The sequence below is a fragment of the Marmota flaviventris genome, chromosome 17 (genome assembly GCF_047511675.1).
Source record: "Marmota flaviventris isolate mMarFla1 chromosome 17, mMarFla1.hap1, whole genome shotgun sequence".
NCBI classification, from domain to species: Eukaryota; Metazoa; Chordata; class Mammalia; order Rodentia; family Sciuridae; genus Marmota; species Marmota flaviventris.
In genome coordinates, this window is record NC_092514.1 from 28,363,331 (window position 1) to 28,382,084 (window position 18,754).

An 18,754-nucleotide genomic window follows, 5' to 3' on the forward strand; every position below is an offset into this window, starting at 1 on the left:
AAATAATAATTGTAGCGCAGCATGGTGAAAACTCGCCTATAATCCCAGCTACTTGGGATGCAGAGGCAGAAGTATCACAAGTTCCAGGCCAACCTCTGCAACTTAGCATGACCCTGTCTCAAAATAAAAATAAAAATAAAAAGGGTTGGGGATGTGGCTCAGTGGTACCACGAAAATAAACAAAAACTCTGTGTTGGGGCTGAAGTGGGGGGGGGGGGGGGTATCCGGCCTGGTGAAGTTTCATCTGGGGATGGAACTCAGGCCCTCAATATTGCAAAGCATGCACTCCACCACCGAGCTACATTCCCAGACCTCAAAAAATAATTTTAAAATTTAAAAGGGAAACCAAAACCTTGGTCAGTTGAACCAGAAATGATCAGGCCATCTTCTCCCTGCCTGGGTGCCCTGCAGGCTGCAAGACAGAGGGGTCAGTGAAGCGGCCAAAGCTCTTGAGACGGGAAAGGTTTGGGGGTCCCCACCCCACAGCACAGGCAGCCTAGCCCAGCATGCTCTTGCAGCGCAGCCGCTCTTCCTCCTCCTTCTCGGCCATGCGGCTCTCCAGCAGCCTCAGCTCCCTATGCACCGCCTTGCGCATGGACGGCTCCAGCTCCAGCACTTTCTCCAGGTCCGCCTTGGCCTCGGCCGCGTTCCACACCTCCGCGTGAGCCCGGGCGCGCACGTAGTAGGCCTTCGCGATGCCTGCGGGGAGGATCGCGCTGCACTCAGCTGCCGGGTTTGCAAAACCCGGCACCCCGCCCCCGCCCCAGCCCCTAGGTGCTTCCTATGCCTGTTTCTTCCTCTGCGAAATCACCACAGTCCCGGCTCCTCTCCCTTGCATGGATTTTTCCAAAACCTGTAACTCATTTTATATTCAGAACTGTGTCTTCTTTTCCTGATAAAGTCTCCCCAAAACTGCAGAATCTGAAGGTCCTAACCTGACATTACCCCACACGGTGACTATGGGGCTGAGGAAGTAAGATAATTTTAAAAAGAGGACTTCGTGCCTGGTGCATGCGCTTTTGATGCTGTCACTGTTAACATTGTTCAAATACCTTCTTCACAAATATTGCCATGTCACCGCACCCCGGGTACTAGTGTGGCTTTGTTACCTTTCTATAGATTGATTGCCTGCTTCTTTAAAGCCTGATGACTACTCCACAAAATCACTAGTAAGTCGGATGAGCTAGTGGAGTGTGCGCACTTTAAAATACTTCCCACGGTGAGCCCCCCCCCCCCCCCCATACCTTCCTTGCATGTTTGGGGAAACCCTGCTAGGTGGAGACAAATTTGAGGCTTCAAAGGGATGGGGAGAGAAGTCCACAAAGGTCTTTGCAGGTGACCCTGTGCCCCTGGGCCGGACACCCCTCCACCTGTTGGGACGCCCCGCCCTGTGACCCGCACCTGGGTGATGGCGGAGGATGTCGCTGGTGTGCTCCAGCACCTCGTAGTACTCCTCCTTCTTCAGCAGACACTGGCAGTAGTTGAGGATCAAGGTGTTGATCATCTTTTCCAGTTTCAGCCACTGCACATCCCAGGGCTTCTCCTGCCCAGTGCAGAAAATCAGCCTTGAGCTTGGGCAGCCAAAGGACCCCCCCTCCTCCCCAATCCACCGAGGCCAGGGCAGGACTATTCCTCCAGAGCCAACTCCACCTCCCGCCCTAGAGGGCAGCCTCCCACCTTGGTCTGCAGGTTCCGCAGGCACACGATAGCTTCCTGGTACTTGGAGGAAGCATCCTCATAGCGGCCAAGCTTGAAGAGCCTGTTTCCTTCTCCGTGGAGGATGGGCACTGCCTGCATCTTCTCCTGGTTGTTCAAGTTCCATGTCTCCCGCTGGTACTCGCTCGGGGCCTCAACCTGGCCCAAGAACTGCGGGTGAGTGCGGCAGGGAGCCCAGGAGCCCGAACCTCAGCAGACACCAGGGAAGGTGGACCCAGCAAGGCCCCCTGAAGTCAGCTCTGTATTGACCACAGTGTCATGTGCTAGAAGGATCATGCTTGCTGGTCAGAAACGCATGCACAGGGGAAGGAAGCAACAAGGCCCAGGACCCTGCCCTAAATCGATACTCTGTGCAAATTAGGAAAAGGTACATCTTCATCGGGACACTTTACTCCCAATATTCAGAACTGTCATGGATACTCATTGCATTACAAGATACATTGCATTACCTTATTGCCATCTGCTGGAAAGTTGTCATTATAAAAATACAAATGTGCAATGTGTACAAGGAGCACCTTAGAGGAGATGTCCTTGTGCTGTGCAACTGTTTGAGCAAGCCTGTTAAGGCCTGTGTTTGCCACAGTTCTCTCTTTTATTTTTATTTGCCCATGTAGCCCTGAGGCTGAGCCTCAGCTTGACCATAAGCTGATTCCTGGCCTGGCCTTGACCTAACCCTGATCCTCCCCCACAGCCCCACAAACATGTGCCATCAATCACTCTGAGGTGTGGATGGGAGGGTGTGGATAGTTCCATGTAGCCTCTCCCAGATTTTCCAAGAACCAAGCCTGAGCCCACAAACCACAGGGATCAGGCAGGAGGTTGTGATCCTAAACTTTTCAAAACACAAATGGAAGTAGCAGAAAAATGCCTCTCCAAGAAACATGAACCACATTTCTTTTAAGTTGGTTCCAAGTGGGCTTTTCTCTTGGGAAAAATAAATAAATAAATAAACCGGGTTTCTTTCTAAATTCCAATCCTTCTGAGGCCCTTGAACACTTTCTTGTTCTCTGGGGAGAAATAGGCCATATCAAGGCAAGTGGGGCTGGGGCTCCCCAGGATACCTCCTGTCGCCATTCCCCCTCTGGTACTGAGACAGCCCCCTCATCCTCCTGACCCCAGAGTCCCACCTGGAGCAGCTCGATCACAAATATCAGAGGCTGCGGCTCCTTCTGCAGCTCGTCCAGGTCCTCGTAGCCCAGCGTGTGGTAGGCAAACATGTTAGCCAGCCCACATGTGTGGACGTGCCACTCCGTGGGGTCCTTGCCCTCGGCTACCTGCCGCAGGCTCCGGGACAGGATGGGGTAGACCCCCGTGTGCTGTAGGAGAGACAGATGGGTAGCATCTGGATTATCTGCTGAGAGTTAGCTGGGGCACAAAGACCCCCTACTCCCTTCCCAGCAGAATCCACTGTCCCACTGTACCAATAACAACTGTTGTCAATGGTATGCCAGAAAAAAAAGCACTTTATTAACTTCAATTCTTAACATAATCCAAGGAGGGAGACACTGCTAATATCCCCATTCTACAGATAAGGAAACTAGAGCCCAGAGAGGTTCAACAATTTGCTCAAGGTCATACAACTAGCCAAGGACAGAGCCAGAATTCCAAACTATCTCCCTAAGCCATGCCCTTAGCCTCAAGTAGCCTGTGATTGACTGTCACACATCTCTTCCTCAAGGAGACCCTGAGCTTCACAAGCCTATGACTCATAGGAAGGACAGTATGTAGCAGTGGAGGGATCAGGGTCCCACTCCAAGAGGGCTGGCAGAGCAACCTGGAAGTTCTGCAGACCAAGAGTGAGCCCAGGTCACAGCACCTCCCTGAATCCCAGTTCCCTTGGTGCCCTGTGAAGTGCCAACACTTTACAGTTGTAGGGATTGTAGGGGGTGATACAGAATAAGTCTGGCTCATGGCAGCCACTGGGAGCTGGGGTGGCCATCTCAGGTAGAAGAGGGCTGGGGAATCAGCCTTGGAGCCCCAACTTCCCCAACTGTGCTTTCTGAGAACCCACGTCCCTGGCCAGATTCTGAAGTGGCCCAGCTCGGGCCCCCAAGCATAGCTCCAGCAACACTCAGCACTGGGAGAGGGAAGGGACAGAGGGCAGGGAGGTCACCTTCCCCACCCCCATCTGCCTGGATTAGCTCCTTTGTGAGCCACCGGCCAGATGGCAGCTGAGCCTGCAGGATTAAGGCTGGCCTGGTGGAGGGAGTGGCCCCAGGACTCACTTGCTGCAGGGAGCAGCAGCCACGACTCCCCAGACTTGTCCCACAGCATATTGAGCAGGAGCTCTGGACCAGGCTGTCCTGGTACTGGGCATGCCCCCTGACCAAGGCCTTGTCCTGCTGGACACCTGCCACCTGGAAGTACCAGGGCCCCCATACATCAACCAGTGGGCTGTGGGATGCTACCAGGAACAGAGAGAAATCCCAGGAAGGAGGATAAAGGCCAGGAAACACAGCCAAGTCTTGCAGTCTCTTGAGTCTCCTGGGCAGCACCTTGGAGAGAGCAAGGAAGGTGCCAATCTCTGCTCTGCCAGCCCTTGAGGCCTAACTTGCCAGGCTTCAGGCCAGCAGGGGCAGCACAGTCATACACAGGTCTGCACACAAGTCTGCATGAACCCAGGCTCCAGCCCTTGGGACTGACTCAGCCCACTGGGGCAGCAACTGGAGACAGGGGAGCCCAGTGTCACCACCATTTTGGGGGCTTTAAGGCTGTTGTTGTTGTTGTTTGTTTGTTTGTTTGTTTTTAATATTTTTTTAGATGTTGATAGATCTTTTTTTTATTTTATTCATTTATTTATAGGTGATGCTGAGAATCGAACCCAGTGCCTTGTACATGCTAGGCAAGCGCTGTACCACTGAGCCACAACCCCAGCCCGTCTGTTTTTGTTTTTTTAAATTAGTTTTCAATGATTAAACTTTGGGAGAGTCCACAGGCTTCTGCAGATTTCTGAACATGCCCTCAGACCACACTGGGCCACACTGGGCCCTGTCCCTTTGACATGGCAGCCATCCAGGTGGAGATGAGGAGCAGCTGCCCCCTGTAAATGGGGCCACCAAGGTTTCTGACCCCTCATGGAATTTGAATTTGCAACCCCAGGCCTCACAAGATTGGGAACCAGAAACAGATCTGCATGGAGACCAGTATCCTCCCCCTGGGAGAGGGAGGAATACATTTCAGAACAGAAAATCCCAGAACCCCTCACTGACCCTGTCCCTCTGATTTAGGGAAGGGAGGGAGGGTCAGAGACCTAAACTTTAAGGTCATCTGATGAGGACTGTCCAGGCAGACGGCTCTGCAGAGAATGATGCATGTGACTGGTGGGGAAGGCCAGGTCTCCTTGGTCCTTTCTCAAACAGAACTGATTGTCACACTGGTTGCCTACTCCTCCTGGTATTTAGGTTCTTGGGCAGAGAGATGCCCACAGAGGAGAAGCACTGACTAAATGGAACACACCAGGCCTTCTCACATTTCCTGATGTGGATGCCACCCTTCCTTCCTTCCTTCCTTCCTTCCTTCCTTCCTAGGCCTGATGAACTCCAAGACCAGTTCAATGGCATCTTCTTAAAGAAATCCCCCCAAGACCCTAAAGCAGTTAGTTGTCCCTCTTTGTTGGCTTTAAAGCACTCTGCTCTCACTACTTACATTGTGACACTGGATGCCCCACATTATAATAGTCTAGATATCTGTTCCTCCAGAAATTGAGTTCCTTGAGGGCTGCGGACTTTGCCTGTTTCACTTCTAACACTCAGAAAAGTCAAGTCAGATGTCCAGTGGCAGTTTGCTAAGTACATGGATGGATGGATGGATGGATGGTTGGAAAAAGAAAGAGAGAAATGGACAGATGAAGGTTTAATGATGGAAGATGAGACTATGAATGAATATTGGTTGAAGGGAAGAATGGATTAATTGAGGCCTGAGTAGGCAGATGGATGGATTGACAGACAAAATGTGGACATATGGGTCTATAAATAACCGTGGAAGTTATATATGGCTGCATGTGCCTGTGCGATCATGGTAACTGTGGGCTGGGAGGAGGAGATGTTGGGGGGCTATCAGGAAAACCAACAATCACTCTGGTATAAAAGTGACCAGATTGTGAGAGGAGCAGTGCACTCATCTGACTGTTGATGTGGCCAAAAAAGCACAGACACCACAGAAAACCCAGAGCCATGCCCACAGGGCAGAAGCAACAGCAGCTTGTAGTTTTGCAAACAACAAATCAATCAACTAATTAAGAATTTATTGACGGCTCCATGCATGCAGCTCTTCTGCACTATTAAACATGCATCCTATGGGGAGGGGTTGTTGGTGACAAAGCCTGTCTAACATATGGCTTTAACTAAAGGTGCATATCCATTTAAAATTATATAAATTTTAAATTATATAATTTTATAATTTTAAATGGATATGCACCTTTAGTTCAGGCCATATGTTTTAAACTAACTGAAACTACAGAAAAAGCCAATTCTCTAAATTCTTAATGTGATAAAAATAAAATGCCTTTTAAAATTAGAAAGCATCCGGATGAATACAAAGGGACTGGTACCAAGACAAGACGCTCAAGTAATATTTGCTAAGTAATGAGTGACACGTTGGGTGGGATCACCTAGTGGTGGAGGATGGAATTGCAGCCTGACTCTAAGAATCAGGCACTTAAAAAAAAAAAAAAAAAAAGAATCATGCACTGGACAAAGGAGTGAGGGATCACAGCCCCCACTTGGATCCTGTCCCTCAACTTGTTTGGCTCAGGTCACGTAACTTTCTCTGTCAACAGACTCGTTCCCTTTGTGAGTATATTGTGGATCTCATTTTTAGTAAAATGAAGGAGTTAATCTTTAAAATCTTGTAACTCAAAATTATAGTCCCAGCTTTTCAACTGCCCTGTATGCACTCATATACATAGCATCATGGAATCTCCAAAAGAACCCTTTAACTTAGGCTTGTATTTACTTATAGATGAGGCAATAGAGTGGCAGAAGGGAGGAAGGACCTCCCCAGGCCACACAGCTAATAAAAGAACAGAGTTCAAGTGCAGGTTTATTTCTCTCCCAAATTACTCTTTCAAAAGGTCATTAGCCCCTGGTGAAATAATCTGTAGGCACATCCACCATCAATAGTGAACATCAAGGGGGAGCTTTTAATGGATGGATGAGGTTGTCAACTCCTGAGCCCACCCATCAATCTTAATGTCACAATAGGAGAAGCAGGCATGGTGTGCCTCTCAATGAGAGGTACACAGTACCATCCATGACATATCTTTGCAAAAACAAAGAACCTGAATCTTGTCCAGCCCTGTAGACCAAACTCCCAATTGAACAAAAGTATGGGGAATAGAGGAACATGTTAGACAATTCCATAGCAAAACAATGAGAAAACTCAGAATGTGAAACTTCTACAGAACAACTGACCTTGTTCCTCCAACAAATCCAAATCAAAATAAAATAAACTCCATAAATAACAAGAGATTTGGAAGACATATCAATAAACCACTACCTATGGACTTTGGATCCTAAATGAACAAACCAAACTCATTCACTTATAAGAAATAAATGAGGAAAAAAATAAAACAGAAATTCTAAGCAACTGGAAATTAAATGACATGAAGGAATTATTCAAATTTTAAAAAAGATTTAATAATGACATTGTGGTTGTGTTTTTAAAATATCCTTGTATTTTAGAGATACACATCTCAATGTTTACAGATAAAATGAGCTGGTTCTGGAATTTGCTTTCACCATGTGGGATGAGGAAGGTAAGTGCCTCAGGGGTGGATAAAGCAGGACTGATTATGGGTTGATGGCATCAGGTGGTGGGGACTTGCAAATTCATTATGCTTTGGCTTTGACTTTTATGTGCAATCGTAAGCAGTGTTTGTTTGTCTATGAGTTTTGCCATTTCCATATGGGCCACAGAACAAGGAGCCTAATTTCTAAGGATAATTTCTAAGGGTACCATAAATACAAAAACAAAACAAAACAAAAAAGTTGGGATTTTTTTGGGGTTTTTTTTTCTTTTTTTTTTTTTTTTTTTTGCAATGTTGGTAGGTCTGGGGAAGAGGGATAAAAAAGCAACATATGGCCAAAAGTCTCCCGGATCTTAAAATGTTGTGCAAAAAGTAAGAACTGTAAAGTGGGTGGGCTCACTCCCAAAGGGCATAGCCTCCCACTCCCACACACCCTCAGCCAGTCATGGCCCTGGTTGTCACTGAAGGGCCTATTCTTTTGGTTGGAGATATCTTATTTCCAATGACAGGGAATGAGGATGTGGGATTTGCCTTGGAGAGTTTTGTTCCCACTCCCAACCTTCCTGAAATGCTACAGCTCTGCAAAGAAGCTGGATGAGCAGATGGGGGAGTGGGCCAACGTGGATTACTCACGATGGTGTCACACCAGAACTCTGCCACCTCGTTGATCCGCATGGACGTCAGCAGGGTTTCCCAGACTTCGAGCTTGAACATGTTCCCCATGATGATGTTCATGGGATGGCCCACCTGCTTGCTGTCATCTATCACCGTGCGCTCCTCGTCACATTTTGTGGTGCGGAAATGAAAGGTCACCTGGCCACCAAGAGAGTTGACCCTGGTCTGCACACCTCCCAAGTTCCAGAAGAAGCCCCCACTGCGGCAGACCCCCAGGGATGCCCTCAGAGGTCAGCTCACCCACACCTGATAAGTTGATAGGGCACCCCAGACAGCATGAGCCTCCTCCCCATCCGTTTCCTATCAGGGACAAGGAGTCCACATCTCTCTCCCAAAGGACCCTATTGTCTCTCTCTGCTGCTCTGCATGTCTGAAAGTCCCTCCTTAAATAAGTTCCAGGGGGGGTCAAAGACACATCCCTCAGCCACCAGACATTTGGGGACAAACATCATGACCTCCCAAGGGCCCTTTCTTCTCACTTAATACTTGGGACTCCAGAAAATTCCCCAAAGCCCCTCCTCTCAGCCCATACTAAACTTTAACCAGCAAAGTATTAAAAATGCCCTATAAATGGGTGCCAGCTCAGATGTCTGGGGTGGACCATTCCAGGATAGGCCCACCAGGCTGGTCTTGGGCAAAGTGGAAATCTGGTGGACGTGCGGTGTGCACAGCTGAAAAGAGGAAGGCTTCCATGGGGAGCCCCATTTGGTGGGAGTGGGGGACACTTACTCGGGATCCTGTGATAAAGTTTGGGAGCTCCCCTGTGCCCCCGTGCAGAATGGTCTTCTTGACCCCTTCCACATTCAGGAGCATGGTGGTGTCCATGGCTGCAGGTGGAAGGACATGCCCAGCCCAGGCTGAGATAATCTCATCCAAGGGGGAGGACACCTAAGCCGCTGAGACACTTGAAGATTTGCTCAGGGGGGGATGGGGGGAGGAGTCAGGGCTACTGTGGTCACTGCAGGCAACTTTCTTCTGCCCCATCCGTGACCCCTCACATTGATGAAAAGCCCCTGTCTGACACCCACCATTATTGTGTCAAGCTTTGGTTTTCTGCCATCTTAAGAAGGAAGGAGGGCAGCTAATCTCTCTTAAAGAAGGCAGAGGAGTAGAGAAACTAGCAGGAGAGGCCTGGAGGCAGCCAAAGGAGAAGAGGAAGGGAGGCCTACAGTCCCCTTTGCTCTGCCTGGTCCAGGGAGCCATGACTCTAGTCCTACAGTCCCTTTGGACCCCAGGCAGGGGCACTGCTGCCTTTGATTCCACCACCCTGCCTCTTCCCTGTTTCCTCTTCCTCCTCTCCCCTTTATCTGTCCTCAGGAGGTGGAGATGTGGTCAGAGGGGAGAGATGCAGTTTTCTGGTTAAGCAAGAACTTGGAGTCTAAGAGACAGAGGCAGGTCTGGGAAAGGTGAGGTATCTTCTGCAGCCGTTTTGTTCTGTTGGTTTGGGTTTCTTTTCTTTTCTTCTTTTTTTTTTTTTTTTTGGATTTAGGGATTGAATCCAGGGGCACTACACCACTAAGCTACATTCTCAGTCCTTTTTATTTTTTTATTGAGATGGGATCTCCCTAAGCTGCTGAGGGTCTTGCTAAGTTGCTGAATGAGGCTGGCCTAGAACTTGCCATTCTCCTGCCTCAGGCTCCAGAGCTGCTGGGATTACAGGGATGTGCCACCATACTCGGTGGTCTCTAGCCTTTTTGGAGTTCTTAAGCCCTGGATCCTGGGACCCAGGCAGAGTTTATTCAGGGTGTCACTCCCTTTGAGACGCTATGACAATTCAATGTGAAGACTTGGGTGTTTGGCGCTACCTAGTGGTCAGATCAATTCCGCTCCCCAGAGTCCTGAGGCTGATGGAGGACCCCCACAACACCACTTTGTCCTGGATGCTGACTTGTTACAGAGGGAAGGGACATAGGATGTGCCACTGGCAGACATAAGAAGAGCTAGGAGCCTCACAGAGCTGAATTCAAAGACTGACCCCACCTCTTATTTACTGACATTGAGGCCTTGAATTTCTTCCATCCTCTCTAAATCCATTTTCCCAGCTAAAAAGGAAGATTCTCCTTTCCTACCACCCTCTCCATGAAGTGGAGAGGCCTAGAGCTATGAATGAGACCCCAAAATCCAGCACCCCCAAAAGTCTTAACTTCCACTAATAGCTGTTGGCTTGCAAGAAGCCAAAGGTGGGTAAACTGGTCAGAGCCAGAGAACCCAGCTTGGCCCCTCCAGGAAACCCTCTCTGAGGGTTCAAACCACCCCACCCCAGGGCCTGGGTCCATGTCTGCTTGAAGATGCAAAGACCAGCCCTTCCCTCTTCTCTTCCTTTCTTTTTCCAACCACGGAGCAACCTAGAAGGTATGCATGCATAGAAGATAAAATGATACTCTAAACAACTTCAAAGGAAAATAAAAGTGATTGCCATAAACCGCTAGTGGGGGAAGGAGAACACACTGCCTCCTGACCTGAGAGTTGGTTACTTGGGAGTTTGCTTTGTAAGGATTCATTATTCTCGGGTTTCTATCAGGGGCATTTTTCTATTGTGACTGAATTCACAATGGGAGAAAAGGACCTAATCGTGCTCCTCTTACAATGTTTGAAACTCTCCCACTGTTTCCATCGCTTCCCTTTGAAGAAGGGCCAAAGGGCACACTTGGATCGCAGTGATATTTAGGAGGAAAAAACTAATGGATTTGACCCTGGGTTGGCTGGAAGAGCTGCAGGACAAAGGGAAGAGGCCCTAGGTGCCAATGCCAGGGGGCTGGGGGTCCACTACTGAGAAAGGAAGGTTCACCACCTGTGCCAGACCCCAGCCCCCAGGATGACCCTTGGCAATCTCGCCCCCAAACCAGTCTCCCAAGGACTTTATTCAATCACAATTCTAGTTAGCAGTTTCTCTCCTTAATTCAGCAAGGACTTGCCTCTGCCTTCAGGAAACACTCTGAATTCCTCCCCTGGCCCACACACCTCTACCTCTGGCCCCTGCCCTCAGCCCTGCTCTCTGTTTTTATCAGCCTTTGTCCTGTCCTGGAACATGGCAGTGCTCCAGACCCCGCCCCCCAACATCAGCCCCCTGACTCCTCAGCTAAAACTTCACATACTTAGGGAAACTTCCCTGACCTCTAGCCCAAGTGAGGTTCCCCACCCCATTTACATCCTCTCCCCTTCCCCCCACCCCCATCACTCTCTTTTCTGGTATTTCGAACAATTGTAAGGGTTTACAGTAATGTGCTTAATGTCTGTTTCTTCCATCAGACTCACAGCTCCGGGAGGTAGGTAAAGGAAATTGGTGCAAGCCTTGTTGTTGGAGAAAAGCCCATCATCTCCCCACCCAGCATGCCTGAAGTTCCTCCCCATCCCTCCCCAGCACAGGCCAGGAGCTGGATACCACTTGGGGCAATGGACTTATTTTTTTTTTCCTCCTTCTAAGGAGCAGGGGTGCCTGCACCTGCCTCTGGAACCTGCTTTGCTTGCCTAGAGAATCCCTCCCACCCTGGAGCCACCCTCCAGGCAAGACTGAAGGGAAAGTCTTCTCATTCAGAAAAAAAAATACTTCTTCTGCCCTCTCTTGTTGCCATGGAGACTGCTCTTCATTAACCTGGTCTGCCAGTTGCCGTTCTGAGACGCAAGAGGGTAGGAAGCTCCAAACAGAGAAGGCTCTGGGTGTCCGCATCCCAGATACTTAACAAAGATGTGGCATCTAAGGTCACACAAACAAAATTCAAAGGTTTGGAAGTCAGACATCCAGGATTGAAGTTCCAGCTCTGACGTTCCGTGCAATCTTGGACAAGATACTTCGCCTGCTGAATTCTAGTTTTGTCATCTGTAATGGGAATAAAAATAGCACCACTTCCTGAAGCTGCCATGCGGATTGAGGAAGTAAATGCACTTAACTGAGCGTCGGACACGTGGTAAGGCCTCAAAAAAAAAAAAAAAAAGCTATTATTATGGATGCCTATGATGCGCCAACCATGAAGACAGGCACTGCGGAGACAACTGTGACAAGGCCCTCCAGTTTGAGAGATTTTGTTTCTAAGCATTTCAAATTCCTTGAGTCTTTCCCATAGAAAGAACTCTCTCCTCCTCCCATTTCATCGCATTCAATTCCCTGATAACAATTGTCGATACAACTGGCATAAAATAGGTTTGGGTACAAGCATTTCCCACTCCTTCAAACCACAGCCCACACACACGAGTGACCAGGGTAAAAGCAAGCAGGGAGTTGGAACCCTTGGTTTTTAAAAATGAAATAGAAAATAAATCTCAGAGCGTATCACAGAGTCAAGAACTGTCAGATAAAGTTTTGGTTTTAGTTCATGTATGAGTATGGGCTGGTTTTCTTAAAATGAGTACTTGTCCCCATTGAACATGTTGTAGCCAGGAAGGGTACACAAACACACAATTAGACAAATACACAGACACATTCTTTGCCTGGCTAACTCTTTCTCGAGGCTTCAGCTTTAAATAACATAATTTTATATTATTAGGCACATTACCGCTGGTCCTGGATTGGTGGAGTTTGAATCCTTGGCCCTGATATTTTACTCACTGGGTGAAATGTCCTCATCAAGTTGTAGGTGGCAGTGAAGGTCCACTGTGTTCCTAAATACATATGAAGTGCTTGGAACACCTGAGCCTGGTGCATAAAAGTGCCATGTACAAGTTCATTGTCATCATCATCGTCCTGGGGGCAGGGGGTGATCACTGAGGTTAAAGGAGTGGGTGATATCACCCAGACATGGAGAGGTGGGCTGAAGACAGAGCTCAAAAGCCCCTCCTCTGGCTGGGATTGTGGCTCAGTGGTAGAGTGCTCGCCTAGCATATGCGAGGCCCTGAGTTCGATCCTCAGCACCAATAAAAATGAAGGTTAAAAAAAAAAAATCCAAACCATCCTCCCTGCCATGCGGGGAGGCAGGGTAGTTGGGGTGGGGACTGGACAGTGCTGCTTTGAGGTCTGGAGGGAGCCCAGTTGGGAAGAGCTTTATAAAGGTGGAGGGTTTTTGAGCTTGTTTGGAAGCTTGGGGCACAGGGGGGATGAGCATTTGGAGAACACAGAGGTGCAGTGCCTGGTCTCAGTACCTAAGAAAGTCTTGAGGGAAATTTGAAACAAAACCTCCATCCTTGGCTCTGACAAAAACACTAAACGAGAAAGAAAAGCCAGGTCTCAGGAGGTCAGGGCTGCTGCCAGCGAAGGGGCACGCAGCCGGAGGCCACCTGCTACAGGGTTGTGGATGCTCGGGACCCCTGCCCCCACGCCCCACCCTCCAGCCGGAATCCTGTGCAGGCTCAAGTCAGGGAGCCAGAGGGTGCGATCTAACTGGGCGCGGCGGCCAGAGGCCCAGCTACCGGGAGGTGGCGCCCGGGATGAGTGAGTCCGCGGTAGCGGATTCCACCCGCCCAGCGCGCAGGAGCCCCCGCAGGCTGCCAGGCGGGGGTCTGGAGCGATGAATGGGGGTAACCGGGCCAATCCCAAAGCAAGGTTTACAGCCGCGAGAGAAAGGGGCCAATCGGATCCCGGGCACGGCGTTGGCGAGGGGACGCAGCCAGTCAACTGTGAGCATAGTCCCGGGGCGGAGCCGCGCGGAGTTTCAAATCGGCTGGGGTCAGCTACAAACCACTGTACCGAGCGTGTGGTCCCGAATCGGTCGCAGCCGGGTGAGCGGGGGGCGGTGATGTGGAGGGGCGTCTGTTCAAAGGAGAGCGGAACTTCGAGGGGCAGCATGGGACAGGGAATCTGGTTAGGACAGGCATAGCATGTGGGGTGTCTGGGTATTGCAAACGTCCGATAGAAATCTGGTGTCCGTAGGATGGCTGGGGGGTCTGGGCTGGAGTGGGTTGGGTCTGGGCAAGCCGATCGCTGGTCGTGTCCTGGACCAAGTGCTCAGGTTTGGTGAGACTTTGCCTCCCTTCTACCTGAATCTTTGGAGAGGAGGTTGGGATGAAGACAGCTGTTTTGGAAACGTGAAGCGTGGGACAGCAAGAATGCTGTGACCGTGACCATGCTTGCATAAAGCAGTCGCTTTCTAGCCCGCAGAGTTGTTCAAGTATCTCACACCATGTCCCTCCATCCCATCCCTTCTCTGTGGAGCGTGGGAACAGAGTTGGGGAATGTCGTGCTGACCTACCTTTTAACCTCCCAGGGTGTGACGGGTAGAGGAGACTGGACCAAGCAGATGGCATCTCAGTGGCAGAACATGGGGGCCTCTGTGCGCCGACGATCTCTCCTAGAGGAGGAGCTGCCCGAGGAGGAGGTGATAAGGTCTGCAGCCGGCCAACCAGAGACATCTAGCGGAGCCCTGGGCTCCCTGTGCAGACGATTCCAAAGGAGGCTGCCCCTGAGAGCAGTCAGCCTTAACCTCCGAGCAGGCCCCTCCTGGAAACGCCTGGAAACCCCAGAGCCGGAGAAGCAGGGCCTACAGGCTGCAGCTCGCTCAGCTAAGACTGCCTTAGGCGCCATGTCCCAGGTAAATGATCCTTGGTGCCAGTAGTTCTTACCCTTAGGGAGCCCCAAAAAATATGGACTCCATGACTTGATTTTTAGTTCATGCCTCTTTCCTCAGCACTCCAAATAGTTCCTGGCAACTTGTTGAGGAAATAAATGAAGCATTGTCACAGAGGAAATCCAGGCTCACAGTGCAAGATGATGAGAGGTTGTATTATGATAGGAAATTGCAAACAAATAGCTAACAATAAGGGGACACTAAACCCCAAGCTTAGTCAGTGACAACTTCCCAGAGTTCTGAGTTGGAGCTGAGGAAATAAGATACTAAAGAGAAGGGGCAGGAACTTAGTCGGGGTATGGCCTGAGCAAGGTGAAATAGTGAGAAAGGAGAGCTGGTGTGCAGATGTTCAGACTCTCAGGAGCACCCTGGAGGGGGAAGAATCCTTTTTTTGTTTGATTGGTTTTTGCTTTGTTTTTGCCTTGCCAAGGATGCAACCCAGGTGCATGCTAGGCAAGCCCTCTACCACTGAGCTACACCCCCAGCCTCAAAACTTGTCAGTTAGCATATCAGGACTTGTTTTTTAGCTTCTTGGAAAAGAGCAAGGAGCTGATACATCCCTGAGGAGGCCTAGGCTTGTCAAAGAGTGGACAACTTCAAGAGCTACGCAAAAGGTGGATTTAAGAGGATTTGGTGTCACGAACAAGTGTGGGCAGGAAGGGTATCATTATGTTGGGTGTGGGGTGCCTGTGGGCCTTCCAATCAAATAAGTCTTTAAACATGGAGCTGGAGATGTGGAGAGATGTCATGTCACCTGGAAAGAGCAGAAGCCATGTAAGTGAACAGACTTCCAAGGAGAAAATGGCAGGAGCTGGGGGTTTAGGGGGAGGGGTCAGGGACTTCTTATCATCTTACTGGGAATTCTGAAGATGTCAGGAGAAGGCAGCTATGTCTGCAATCTTTGTAAAGAGGTCTTGGAGTCAAATGCTAGTCCTTATCTGGAGGAACCCTATGATTGGTTTCAACACCCTGATGGCCCAGAGAAATGAAATGAAATATCTTGTTCAAGGTCACATAACTCAAAAGGCCCTGGGTTCAATCCCCAGCATCACAAAAAACAAACAAACAAGGTCACATAACTCATCAAACTTAACTTGGGCCTTGCTCCATTCTCTGGACTCGGGTTTACTATAGCAAAGACAATCGAGCACATAAAGAACCTTCCTACTTACCTGTGGTATCAATTGCCATGATTTCAGTTACCTTGGTCAATTACAATTTGAAAATATTAAATGGAAAATTCTAGAAATAAACACTGCAAACATTTGGGAAAAAAAAAAAAAAAAAGAACCCTCCTAACTGATGCTCTGCTGGTGTGACAAGCCCAAGAGTTAGGACTTGGTCTTGCTCCCAGCAAGAAGCCATAGAAGGGTTTTGAGCAATGGAGTGTCATTATGAGAACTGCCACAGAAGGATTTCTGTGGACCAATGTGAAGGAGGGATGAGAGTGAGACCAGAAGCAGGAAGACAAATGGTCTGGTATCCAGAGAGCTGGACCTGGTCTTCTCTGGGCCTTCTTGCGTCTCTGGGTCAGTTTCTGCCTGGAAAGAGAGCTTAGACTTGGACACGTAGAGGCTCTGTGGGCCAGAGTGGCCCTCCTGCCATGAAGTTCAGGCTCACGTGGAGTCCTTCCCATGACTCACCCTCAAGACTAAGAACAGGACGTATTTATGGGACAGCTTGTGAGCTCTGGGGTTGGAGAGACAGCTTAGGTCCTGGGGTAGCTCACCCTTGGTTCGATCTATGCTAAGCTTTCTATGGTACCTATCACAGAGAATCCAGGAGTCCTGCCAAAGTGGCACCAAGTGGCTGGTGGAAACACAGGTGAAAGCCAGGAGGAGGAAGAGAGGGGTACAGAAGGACAGTAGCTCCCCACCTCCCAGCCTGACCCAGAAGAACACTCGGCTGTCTAGAGCCGCCTCAGACCTCCAGGAGAGGGAGCATCACCGCCTCTGTGCCCGGGTTGACCCACGTGTCCATCCACGACGGCGGCCAAGGAGAGAGGCTGCCTTCCAGAGCCCCTACTCATCAACAGAGCCCCTCTGCTCTCCCAGGCAAGTGGAACAATGCCTCTCCCCAGGACTAGTGGCCTCTGAGCCCAGGCACAATTTCCCTTCCCTGACCCTGCAAACACTAACTAAGCCCCAGGGACTTCTGAGCACTTCCCATGGCTACCTGGAGCCACAGCACACTGAAATGAGTCACATCTGTGTTCTGGCCCAGCTCTGCCCCCAGAGCTAATGTTGGGCCTGAAATAAATCCTTTAGGGCCTCAGATTCCCTGTCTGTAAAAGGAAGTGGTAATCCTAGTTCTGACTGATCCCATTTCCCCCAGCCTCCTGGGAAAGCCATCTGGGGTGGGTGGAAGCTCAGGTTCCAAGTAGGGAACAGCAGGGCTCACTTATCTACAACATCAACTGCCTATGGCCTCAATCTCTTGGGCTTTGATGTCACTTCCCAGAGTAAGGATTTGCGGTGAGGTATTCCCAGCCCACCAGAGCCACCTGGGTCCACAGGCCAGGACCCAGTGCTGGGTTGGGAGGAAGGAAAAGCCCCAGGCCTCCAACTGGTCCCTGATGTGGCTTTTCCTTGTGATCAGCGAGTCTGACAGTGACCTAGAGCCTGTGGGAGCAGGAATTCAGCATCTCCAGAAGCTGTCCCAAAAGCTGAACAAAGCCATTATGGCTGAAGAGAGGTGAGTTGGCATCCATGCTACAGAGTGGTGTCTGGGAGAGTCCCTTTTAGCCAGGTCCTCTTGGTAGGCAGGCTGATGGTTCTGGCTCAGACCTGCTATGTGATGCTGACCAGTCCCTGCCCCTCTCCGGGCCTTGGTCTCCTTATTGGAAACATAAGGGATGAAAGACCTAGATTGAGGTAATGGTGAAGGATGCACCCTGGATGTCCTCAAGTCCTTGGGATCCCACCTTTGTTTGGAACCCCACATGTAACTGGCTATCTAACTCCTGAAGGACCTGCCTTTCCTCCACTACTTCCCATGGCTCCTTTATGCCCTGCCTAACCATGGAATTGGGGGGCAAATGACATGGCTGCTATGGAATTCCTGCTCTGTCTGCTCAGGACCCCCATTCTGCAGGCAGGGCCTCTGTTCTGAATCTGCCCTAACTTGGGACAGTTTCTTCCTTTGTATAATGGTTACAGCGGGCTCTTAGGCAAGGCCCTTCCAGCTCTGTGTCGAACGGCCATGTTCCCACCACATTTTCAGGTTCTAGTCTTGTCTAGTCTAGACTAGGGGAGCCCCTCAGAGCCTGCAGCACCCAGAAGCATCAACCCCACCCCCTTCTCCATCCCTAGTGGTGACATGACCATCTCCCTCATTCGTCACTGAGGACAGCGCCTTCCAGGTAATGACTCCTAAGACCCTCCTCCCACAGCAGGGTCTTTCTCCTCCTCATGCATGAGTGTGTAGACCTATGTGCAAGCGAGTTAAAGAAATGAGTCTATTTTGAGAAAAACCCAGAGAGGGTGCACAAGGGCAGAGTGGGAAGTGTATGAGTCTTCTACTGAGCCAGAGCTGTTACCTTCCCTGTCACCCAATCACTGAGCATGCTGGGACCCCAAGTACCTACAGCCATCTTCCAGCCCCCCATTTTAAGGGGAAAGCTATGGTGCCCTTACTGCTCTTTTGAGCACAGCAAGGGGCGCAAAGGGAGCTCTGTCTTGCAGGAAATGAGCCCTGTCTGGCCACCAGAGCCCTCACACCAGGATGTCTGTGCCATGAACTTCCTGGAAGAAGCCCCCCGAGTCATCAGCAACCCTGAGCTGCTGCTGACAAGGACCTGACCAACAAGGACCCAGGTCTCTTCTGCTTCAGCCACATCCAGGCCCATCAGTGACCACCTGCCACCGCCTAAGTGATTTGGAGAAATCTTGGAATTGCTCCTACCCTCTCCCTAGGGACTGTTGTACTTAGGAACTAATCCCACACCGTGTGGGGGCCTTATCCATAATGGGAAGACATTAGAACATGCTGGAGAGTTCTGAACCATGCAGCCAGGAGCAGGGTCCTTGGAGTGTAATGTGTGGACTCACCTCCTGTATTTCTAATGCAGAGGTTCTTGGGGACACAATTTCATCCCTGATTCCCCACCACCACCTTCAGGACC

At 50.0% G+C, this 18,754-nt stretch overlaps 2 protein-coding genes across 2 annotated transcripts; one reads left to right on the plus strand and one right to left on the minus strand.

The window, feature by feature from the left end:
• Nucleotides 1–496: 496 nt before the first annotated feature.
• Nucleotides 497–8,962, minus strand: Aipl1 (AIP like 1 HSP90 co-chaperone). Its single transcript, XM_027922689.2, has 6 exons — nucleotides 8,867–8,962; nucleotides 8,096–8,275; nucleotides 2,844–3,032; nucleotides 1,678–1,854; nucleotides 1,402–1,543; nucleotides 497–699 (listed from the first exon to the last, which is right to left on the minus strand). The coding sequence occupies exons 1-6, from the start codon at nucleotides 8,960–8,962 to the stop codon at nucleotides 497–499; spliced, it is 987 nt and encodes a 328-aa protein (XP_027778490.2).
• Nucleotides 8,963–13,739: 4,777 nt separating this feature from the next.
• Pimreg (PICALM interacting mitotic regulator) lies at nucleotides 13,740–18,618 on the plus strand. The gene is made up of 6 exons (XM_027922671.2): nucleotides 13,740–13,786; nucleotides 14,272–14,595; nucleotides 16,405–16,685; nucleotides 17,230–17,325; nucleotides 17,943–17,992; nucleotides 18,315–18,618. The coding sequence occupies exons 2-5, from the start codon at nucleotides 14,305–14,307 to the stop codon at nucleotides 17,974–17,976; spliced, it is 702 nt and encodes a 233-aa protein (XP_027778472.2). The 5' UTR covers nucleotides 13,740–13,786; nucleotides 14,272–14,304; the 3' UTR covers nucleotides 17,977–17,992; nucleotides 18,315–18,618.
• Nucleotides 18,619–18,754: the final 136 nt, after the last annotated feature.